At 44.4% G+C, this 11,001-nt stretch overlaps 1 protein-coding gene across 1 annotated transcript in view; it reads right to left on the bottom strand.

Moving 5' to 3' along the window:
• The window catches only part of LOC120058686 (multiple epidermal growth factor-like domains protein 6), a 67,494-nt gene extending 59,197 nt beyond the window's left edge, over positions 1–8,297 (bottom strand). The window contains exons 1-3 of the mRNA XM_039007430.1: positions 8,291–8,297; positions 4,874–4,996; positions 1,900–2,025 (exon numbers count right to left, since the gene is read on the bottom strand). Coding sequence (XP_038863358.1) covers positions 1,900–2,025; positions 4,874–4,996; positions 8,291–8,297 — 256 coding nt within the window. The remainder of the gene's footprint in view (positions 1–1,899; positions 2,026–4,873; positions 4,997–8,290) is intronic.
• Between the last annotated feature and the right edge of the window lie 2,704 nt (positions 8,298–11,001).

Below are 11,001 nucleotides of genomic sequence, written 5' to 3'. Positions count from 1 at the left end.
AAAACCATTTAAATATTATTTCAATCCTATTGGATCTAAAATAGCATTGACATCTCTCAAAGTGCTTTTTTTCTTTTGATGTGAAAATGTGAAATTCCAAGAATATTAAATACGTCCATATGTCTTGATATATAAAATATGACATGATATATCTGAGATCTACTTGTCGACCACAATAAGAACCGTCTGAAGGATCTGAGCTGCCAATGGGCCTTGGGTAAGGACTAAGGACTGCCAGGCACGATATCTGAAGCCAACCACTCCAGCACAGCTGTATCCTCTATCTACTATATCTTTAGCAGGAGGAAATCTGGGTGCTATAGTTTGGCCTAGTAGTCATTAACACAAGCTAGTAAGTACAGTTTCGATGAACATAATTGGTGCCGTCTCCAGCTTTTAAGTACGTTTCAAATTCATTGCGAGCCATGGCTGTCAAACGCCTTTATGTGGTCATACCAAATGGGCATGGGAAACAACAATGACCACATGTGCATTTGAGTTTGTTTAAAGTGCTACTTTTATGAGGATGCAGTGTTTGTCCACGGTTTTCATGAGCCTTGTTTGAGAAAATAATGTGGAGTTGGTAAGGAAAACACCAGGCTGGAGTTAAAGTCATGGAATTGCATCAGGTTTATTCGGCCCCACGACAGACAGACAGACAGACAGACAGACAGACAGACAGACAGACAGACAGACAGACAGACAGACAGACAGACAGACAGACAGACAGACAGACAGAGCTGTTGAAGCACAGACCACAAAGCCAACACAGTCAACACAGCCAACACAGCCAACACAGTCCGCACAGCCAACACAGTCCGCACAGTCAACACAGCCAACACAGTCAACACAGTCCGCACAGCCAACACAGCCAACACAGTCCGCACAGTCAACACAGCCAACACAGCCAACACAGCCAACACAGACCACAAAGCCAACACAGTCAACACAGTCCGCACAGTCAACACAGCCAACACAGCCAACACAGTCCGCACAGCCAACACGGTCCGCACAGTCAACACAGCCAACACAGCCAACATAGCCAACACAGTCAACACAGTCCGCACAGTCAACACAGCCAACACAGTCCGCACAGTCAACACAGCCAACACAGTCCACACAGTCAACACAGTCAACACAGCCAACACAGTCAACACAGTCCGCACAGTCCGCACAGTCAACACAGCCAACACAGTCAACACAGTCAACACAGTCCGCACAGTCCGCACAGTCCGCACAGTCAACACAGCAAACACAGCCAACACAGTCCGCACAGTCCGCACAGTCAACACAGCAAACACAGCCAACACAGTCAATACAGTCCGCACAGTCAACACAGTCCGCACAGTCAACACAGTCCGCACAGTCAACACAGTCCCCACAGTCAACACAGTCAACACAGTCCGCACAGTCAACACAGTCCGCACAGTCCGCACAGTCAACACAGTCCGCACAGTCCGCACAGTCCGCACAGTCAACACAGCCAACACGGCCAACAAAGTCAACACAGCTAGCATCTCCAGCACAGTCAGCATTTTGTAATTTCACCTCAGCCCTGACACGGCAAACAAAGACAAAAAGGTTTTTGCTGCATGGAGATTCAAGGCCAAGATGGACTGAGAAATTGCGTGTCCACCCACATCCACTATAATGTTTAGGAACAACAGTGCAGTAACATTGATTACATTGGTTTTGACAAAACTAGTGTAATGCGACACTACATCATGGTGGATCATTGCTATCAGTCAGCCACAGAACACATATGTGTGAGCCATGCAACACTTCTAGATAAACAACCATCAACTTGATCTGTGTCTGGACATGACTTTATTATTCATATTGAACATATGGAATATTACACGGACAGACTTTTCTTTATGGCAGTCTAGCGGCACTTACATATGCAGTGTTTGCCGTCCTCTGCGAGCTGATAGTTGGGTCTGCAGCGACACTGGTAGTGAGCCGGGGACAGCTGCACACAGTTCTGCTCACAGCTTCCATTGCTGACGGCACAGGATCGGACGGCTGGAGACAAACACACAGAGAGCGACAACAGATCAATAATTAAAGGTGATGTATAGTACACAAATAAAGTTGATTTATTATCATATGAAGAAAAAATACCTGTTTAGATGCTCTCAAAGTCTAATGCAGACAGACACAATTTGACCACTATTGTTTTTTGTTCCAATTACCTACATTGACACAGGCCCAGAGTTTTTCATGAGAGCAGGATAAACTCCTGGCCCTAACAATGACTAGTAATTTTTATGAACATTACATGTACAGTAGGTCTGCTTTCTCTGACAGCAGGAGCAAGTGTTCGTCTATATGTTATCTCACAAAGAGCGAGACACCACGAGATCGTTTCAAACATTTGATTTATCATAACCCAAGGTGAACTGTATCTCTTTATGAGAAGTAGCTCCTCCATTTTCATTTGGATGAACTCAGAAAAGGGAGTCCCAGTTTCAAAACCAAAACAAACATGTACCCCGTCTCCACTCCACCCTTGGAACGTGATGATCGCAGATACTGTCTGCAGAATCTGTTTTCCCTCCGATTGCTATCTCGGAAGAAAAGCCCAATAATAACATGGAGAGAAATGCCGGAGATAATTCATTTTTTGCTGCTCCATTAGCGAGCCATCGTGTTGGGCCAAGAAGCGTATGGACAGCAGGGGGTACTTACGTGGCTCATTGCAGTGGACCTTATACATAAACAACCCCTGCCGCTAACCTCTAGGCCATTGGAACCTTACGTACAGTATATCTGACAGGAATGGATAGATATAAGCAATATGGTAGTGGCTTAACCAATATTGCTTACACCTAGTCCTGTCAGATCTACTAAAGTACCTAGAGTGATATAGGGGAAATGGGTTGTTTCTGGACAGGGCCTATGTTTATGGAGGAAAGCCATGAGATTGTCTTCCCCTGACTGGCAACGTGCCCCGGGAAGCCAACATGAGTCAGCGGACAGTGTTGCTTGGGAAGATAGATTGCCCATTTGCTCTCCATTGTTTGTAAATCAATCAACACTCCACATAGCCAATATGTGAGCCAGGTAGGCATATAGCGTTGGTCCAAGTTTCACTGATTCTCAAAGAACAATGATAGTTTTCCTAATGATGGATGAGTTGGCTCTTTTGACTGTGCTAAGATCAAATGAGACTGACTGTCTGCAGTTAGCTTCTATAGTACTTGCTCCTGGTTTCAGGAGGAATCACAGGAACAGAGCTCTTAGTGGAGGGAGGCTCCAGAGCACTCTAGTGTGAAGAGGGAGAGAGACATGCTTTCCTGGCTGGGTTGGTTCATCTGGGTATGCTAGGGGACAGTTGAGACTACTTAGGGCTCATAATCTAAAAGGCCAGACATACATGGGTCGACACTTTTTTCAGGGAAAGGTAGGACTTCATTGAAAGGAAATGAAGCATTATCAAGAGTGAGTCTTTCCTTTAAACTTTTGTGAAGTAGGATCACAATACTCATATCTTTTTCAGTAAGCCATATCACACACAGTTTATTAAGGATGTCTTATGTTTTTCTACTGTTTGGAGCATCGTTGAGTTCATCAGCTGCCTTTCATTTAAAGGAGGAAAACGAGGCCTGGTGAAAAACAGCGTGAGAAAGACGAGACGGTTTGGTTGGCACATCATGCCATCAGAGGTTTCCGTGCCTTCAAAGCAGCCTGATTAAAATCTAAATAACTCTATTGATTCTGCGCTTCTGGACTGCACACAGATGATGTGCATAAGACTACAGGGAATCTAAAATTAGCGCGTGTGTCGAAGCACATGGTCTGCCTCTTCAATGGTGGAAAGGAAAAGCAATGTGATTGAAAGTCTTTGTAGTTGAGCTGAGAGGACAGCATTTGGGGTGGTCAACCCTGGAGAGCTCTAAGTGGTGCACATTTTGTTCCAGCTCAGCTTTAACAGTAACACACCTGTTTCTACTAAATAACTGTAAGACCTTGATTAGCTGAACCAGGTATGTTAGTGCCAGGCTGGAACAAAAGCCTGCACACCCAGTAGCTCTCCAGGAAAAGGGGTTGGCCACCTGCACTCTAAATCATCACTCTGCAGAATTCTATTCACAAACTGAGGTAGTGTAATTTGGGGCCCATTTCGAGTATCTCTGTGGTAATTACTCATTGAAAAATAACAGGCACACTAACATTTCATCCAGACCAGCTCTGGTCAAAGCCAACTGTGTTTCAACAGGCCTCGGGGCTTCCCACCCACTGGGCACACACTGGTTGAATAAACGTTGTTTCCACGTCATTTCAATGAAATTACGTTGAACCAATGTGGAAAAGACGTTGAATTGACGTCTGTGCCCGCTGTGCGGTAATGCTCCCTAATCAATCAGAGAGAGAGGTATCCTGACACGCTGTTGTTGTGTGCCATAGCTGTTAATTAAAAGCTTTCTGATGCATCACTGGAACTCGCAGAGGAAAACAGATGAGATCTAAGCGAGAGAGTGTGTGTGCGCATGCACACATATGTGAGAGAGAGAGAGAGAGAGAGAGAGAGAAAGAAAAGGGGGAGACACTGCAATACTATATACGCCCAGACACAAACCTGCTCTGACAGGGCTGCTGGGGAACAGTGGGAAAGCTTGTCTTCTGCCAGCACAACAGACTCTTTGATTCCCCCTTTTGACACAAGCAGAAGGTGGAGACCCCTCTTTCACTGCTTTGATGTGAGTCCCAGCTTCTCCCGTGGCCTAGCTTCCAGACGGTGAGGGCAACAACAGAATACATCCAGTACGTTGGACCAGATCCACCTGATTCATCCCAAACCTCCCTCACCCCCGACCCCTTCACCCCTTTGACCTCAGGTGACCCCTCCACACCCTCCCCTGGATCTTACCGATGCAAGTCCGGCCATCTGTGTGCAGACGGGTGCCCGGGTTGCACTCGCAGTAGTACGAGCCCCTGGTGTTGACACATCGGTGCTGGCAGCCCCCATTATAGACCTGACACTCATCAATATCTGTGGGAGAGAAATGACAAATCAGTGTAATCACTCTTTAATAGTAAAGAACAGTAAATTGTGGTGGAACAGCTCTGCCTAGGCCCAGGGCCGGCATTATGAGCGGGGCTTAGAGGGCCTGGCCTGCCCTATCGTACCTTGTAATATTGATAATTTATTTGACCGAGATGCACACCGACAGAAAGACCTATCAATCTCAGATAAATCTTCCAAGTGAGCAAAACAGCGCCTCTCTGTCTCAGTATGTGTAGCTCATGTACAGTCGTGGCCAAAAGTTTTGAGAATGACACAAATATTAATTTCCACAAAGTTTGCTGCTTCAGTGTCTTTAGATATTTTTGTCAGATGTTACTATGGAAATCTGAAGTATAATTACAAGCATTTCATAAGTGTCAAAGGCTTTTATTGACAATTACATGAAGTTGATGCAAAGAGTCAATATTTGCAGTGTTGACCCTTCTTTTTCAAGACCTCTGCAATCTGCCATGGCATGCTGTCAATTAACTTCTGGGCCACATCCTGACTGATGGCAGCCCATTCTTGCACAATCAATGCTTGGAGTTTGTCAGAATTTGTGGGTTTTTGTTTGTCCACCCGCCTCTTGAGGATTGACCACAAGTTCTCAATGGGATTAAGGTCTGGGGAGTTTCCTGGCCATGGACCCAAAATATCGATGTTTTGTTCCCCGAGCCACTTAGTTATCACTTTTGCCTTATGGCAAGGTGCTCCATCATGCTGGAAAAGGCATTGTTCGTCACCAAACTGTTCCTGGATGGTTGGGAGAATTTGCTCTCAAAGGATGTGTTGGTACCATTCTTTGTTCATGGCTGTGTTCTTAGGCAAAATTGTGAGTGAGCCCACTCCCTTGGCTGAGAAGCAACCCCACACATGAATGGTCTCAGGATGCTTTACTGTTGGCATGACACAGGACTGATGGTAGCGCTCACCTTGTCTTCTCCGGACAAGCTTTTTTCCGGATGCCCCAAACAATCGTAAAGGGGATTCATCAGAGAAAATGACTTTACCCCAGATCTCAGCAGTCCAATCCCTGTACCTTTTGCAGAATATCAGTCTGTCCCTAATGTTTTTCCTGGAGAGAAGTGTCTTCTTTGCTGCCCTTTTTGACACCAGGCCATCCTCCAAAAGTCTTCGCCTCACTGTGCGTGCAGATGCACTGACACCTGCCTGCTGCCATTCCTGAGCAAGCTCTGTACTGGTGGTGCCCCGATCCAGCAGCTGAATCAACTTTAGGAGACGGTCCTGGCACTTGCTGGACTTTCTTGGACGCCCTGAGGCCTTCTTCACAACAATTGAACCACTCTCCTTGAAGTTCTTGATGATCCGATAAATGGTTGATTTAGGTGCAATCTTACTGGCAGCAATATCCTTGCCTGTGAAGCCCTTTTTGTGCAAAGCAATGATGACGGCACATGTTTCCTTGCAGGTAACCATAGTTGACAGTGGAAGAACAATGATTCCAAGCACCACCCTCCTTTTGAAGCTTCCAGTCTGTTATTCGAACTCAATCAGCATGACAGAGTGATCTCCAGCCTTGTCCTCGTCAACACTCACACCTGTGTAACAAGACATTCACTGACATGATGTCAACTGGTCCTTTTGTGGCAGGGCTGAAACAGTGGAAATGTTTTTGGGGGATTCAGTTCATTTGCATGGCAAAGAGGGACTTGCAATTAATTGCAATTCATCTGACCACTCTTCATAACATTCTGGAGTATATGCAAATTGCCATCATACAAACTGAGGCAGCAGACTTTGTGAAAATGAATATTTGTATAATTCTTAAAACTTTTGGCCACGACTGTACTGTATCTGATGCTGTCTGGACAAAATGAATATGGCATTAGTTTGAAGGGGGGTCCCTTGTGGCCCAGCAGTTCTAGTTGAAAAAAAATGTGTGCAGCACTTGCAGACATCGGAGGTCCCATGAAAAAAAAAGCGCCCCCTATTTAAATCAAATAACCTTCCAACTGATTCGTTCTGGCACCGGTCCTGCCTAAGCACCAGAAGCCCAGCAGGCCACTTATAGAGAAGCCATTAGACACACACAGAGCAATCAGCAATAAATACAGGCGCATGTCAATCTCACAGGGCCAGGAGGTAACTGGAGACAGATGGACGAAGGCCAGGACGGTTAGCAAAGCAAGTACTGGAGGGCTGGTAAACACACACACACACACACACACACACACACACACACACACACACACACACACACACACACACACACACACACACACACACACACACACACACACACACACACACACACACACACACACAACCAGCCCCCTAACCACAGAAGTCCTACGACATCTTGACAACCAACCACTACAATGGCATTGTCTTCCGACGCAACGCTTGTACTTCAAGCGACCTGTCTTGTAGGACGTAGAACTCATATTCAAATTGTAATATTCCAGGACATCAGCCATTTAACAATGAAAACAGACTTCCTATTTTTTTATATGACTCCCCATGAATAAGGCAGAATAATTAGCTAGCTACACTGAACAAAAATATAAACGCAACATGTAAAGTGGTGGTCCCATGTTTCATGAGCTGAAATAACAGATCGTAGAAATGTTCCATACGCACAAAAAGCTTATTTCTCTCAAATGTTGTGCACAAATTTGTTAACATCCCTGTTAGTGAGCATTTCTCCTTTGCCAAAATAATCCATCCACCTGACAGGTGTGGCATATCAAGAAGCTGATTAAACAGCATGTTCATTACACAGGTGCACCTTGTGCTGGGGACAATAGAAGGCCACTTTAAAATGTGCAGTTCTGTCACACGACACAATGCCACAGATGTATCAAGTTTTGAGGGAGCAAGTGGCGTGCTGACGGCAGGAATTCTCACCAGCAGTTTTTGCCAGAGAATGTAATGTTAATTTCTCTACCATAAGCTGCCTCCAACATCATTTTAAAGAATTTTGTAGTATGTCCAACCGGCCTCAGAACCGTAGACCACGTGTATGGCGTCATGTATGCTGATGTCAACGTTGTAAACAGAGTGCCCCATGGTGGCGTTGGGATTATCGTATGGGCAGGCATAAACTACAGACAACAAACACAATTGCATTTTATCAATGGCAATTTGAATGCACAGAGATTCCGTGACGAGATCCTGAGGCCCATTGTCATGCCATTCATACACACCGCCATCACCTCATGTTTCCGCATGATAATGCACAGCCCCATTTCGCATGGATCTGTACACAATTCCTGGAAGCTGAAAATATCCCAGTTCTTCCATGGCCTGCATACTCACCCGACATGTCACCGATTGAGTTTGGGATGCTCTGGCTCAATGTGTAAAACAGCTTGTTCCCGCCAATATCAAGCAACTTCACACAGTCATTGAAGAGGAGTGGGACAACATTCCACAGACCACAATCAACAGCCTAATCGACTCTATGCGAAGAAGATGTGTAGCGTTGCATGAGGCAAATTGGTGGTCACGCCCTTACCTTTTTTTTAAGGTATCTATGACCAACAGATGCATAACTGTATCCCCAGTCATGTGAAATCCATAGATTAGGGCCTAATGAATTTATTTCATTTGGCTGATTCCCTTATATGACCTGTAACTCAGTAAAATCTTTGAAATTGTTGCATGTTGCGTTTATACTAAATTATTAAACACGTTGTGACAGTGATTTAGTAGTTTGCAAATTTGAGAAAAAAATGATCAAATTCTGTGCAAGGAAGTCGGTCTCCAGTGCTGTAACTTGATCAGCTGCTTAGCTAACTTTTTAGCTAGCTTTCTGACATAGCTAGTTAGCTTTCTAGCTCTATCTTAATTGACATAAAAGGCTTGCTTAAATTACACTGAAGTTGTCGACATACAGTCCCAAAATTTGGAGGGACTGTTATCAGAAATCAGTCCGTAAATCAGCATGATTTATGCTAGCTCCATGAGTAATTCAGACAGCTTTGAGGCAGAAATGGGGTTCAGCAGACGATGTCACCTAGGTAATATTATCTAATGTTAGACTCCACATTGTAGCCAAACTACGTTTGATCTATCCCATTAGTCTTTGCGAGATACGGGACAGATCAGTGCAAGCAATGCTAAAATGGAGTATATCTACCCCATTTATTACAACAAAAATTTACCTTACACCTGGATTAGGAATGGCACTGGAAAATTAACATATGGCCCCATACAAGCTTCCTCAAAGGCAGTAAACATCATCCAGTTCCTCTCCATAACAACCAGTTTTATCTGTCCTTCACAGGCCAGAGGTCAATGATTCCCTTACAAAAAAATATTGCGGTTTTGAAACTGCAGTTAAAGTGCAGTAACTGCAGTCGATTGTGGTATTTTGGACGCTGTAATTGCAGAATATGTGCAGTTATACTGCACTCTAACTACAGTTACACTGCAAATTACTGCAGTAAGAAAATTGTTATTTTGGATGCAGTATTTGTAGCATACTGTGGTTATAATTCACTCTAACTGAAGACTGCAATCGTTTTTCATAAGGGTTCTCTGTGCCTCTATTAAAACTTTATCCAGAGGCTCCTATGACATTAAGTGTCCTTCAGGGGCCCGTTTGAAGACATTCTCTTCTGGATATCACCGCTTCAAAGAACACTACCATGGGGAAAATACATACTCAGCACAAACCTGCAGCTATCAAAAACGTAATAGTTTCCTGCACAGTAGATTTAGCTCTATAAGCTACACATTTGTTCTTCTAAGGAGCCACATCCATACAATGCACAAGATACATATTGCAGACAAAAGCAGTCATAACAAATACAGTATGTCACTATGAAGAGAGTTGCTGACTCCATCAAAGCAATGAAGTGACATTTTCTTAATAAGATGAGAGCTTATTCTCCATTCAAGATTTATGGAGAACAAACATGGTTTCCTTAGTTTCTTTGAAATAGAGCCATCGTTCCACAATGTCAAGTCCAGTAGCATTCCACGACACGCTTTACTGTTATCATTTCAAGGCACTGTGGTCACACGGCTCGCCTTTCAAGCCTATGAGAAACCATCTGTGACGCAGACATCCCCTACTTCCAACTTCAACAAAACCAGAGACCACCAAAACAAGACGAATGGCAGAATGAGAGATAGGCTATGAGGAGGTATTTGGCTTTTGAAACAAAGACCATTGGATGTCCTCTGATGTCCTCTGTCTTCTAGTCTGGAGCTATATTAGGGTCCACTTGGGGGCAAGGCCTGAAAGAGCCTTCAGAGGACGTTACTAAAGCCGGAAGGAAAGGTCTGGAGGCCCAGGAGTGGAGAGTATCCCCAGTTGCCATTAAAACTGGGCAGTGTGATAAGCAGTAAATGCCTGAAGTGATCAGCCAAATTATGTTTACTGGATTTATCTTGGTACCATAAGAGATTTGGAGTTACAGCAAAGTTCTATCTATGTATCAACCTATATGGAACAAAAATATAAACGCAACATGGAACAATTTCAACGATTTTACTGAGTTACAGTTCATATAAGGAAATCAATCAATTGAAATACATGAATTAAGCCCTAATCTATGGATTTCAGATAACTGGGCAGGGGCGCAGCCATGGGTGGGCCTGTTAGGGCGTAAGTCCACCCACTTGGGCTCCAGGTCTACCCACTGGGGAGCCAGGCCCAGCCAATCAGAATGAGTTTTTCCCAAGAAAAGGGCTTTATTACAGAAATAAATATTCCTCAGTTTCATCAGCTGTCCGGGTGGTTGATCTCAGATGATCCCACAGGTGAGGAAGCCAGATGTGAAGGTCCTGGGCTGGTGTGGTTACACGTGGTCTGCGGTTGTGAGGACGGTTGGAAGTACTGCTAAATTCTCTAAAACAATGTTGGAGGTGGCTTATGGTAGAGAAATTAACATTCAATTCTCTGCAGTCAGCATGCCAATTGCACGTTCTCTCAAAACGTGCGACATCTGATGCATTGTGTTGTGTGACGAAACTGCACATTTTAGAGGTGGCATTTTATTGTCATCAGCACATGGTGC

Source organism: Salvelinus namaycush, chromosome 14 (genome assembly GCF_016432855.1).
Source record: "Salvelinus namaycush isolate Seneca chromosome 14, SaNama_1.0, whole genome shotgun sequence".
NCBI lineage: Eukaryota > Metazoa > Chordata > Actinopteri > Salmoniformes > Salmonidae > Salvelinus > Salvelinus namaycush.
Note: the sequence above shows the minus strand (reverse complement) of the source record. Positions and strands in the feature narration are given on the sequence as shown.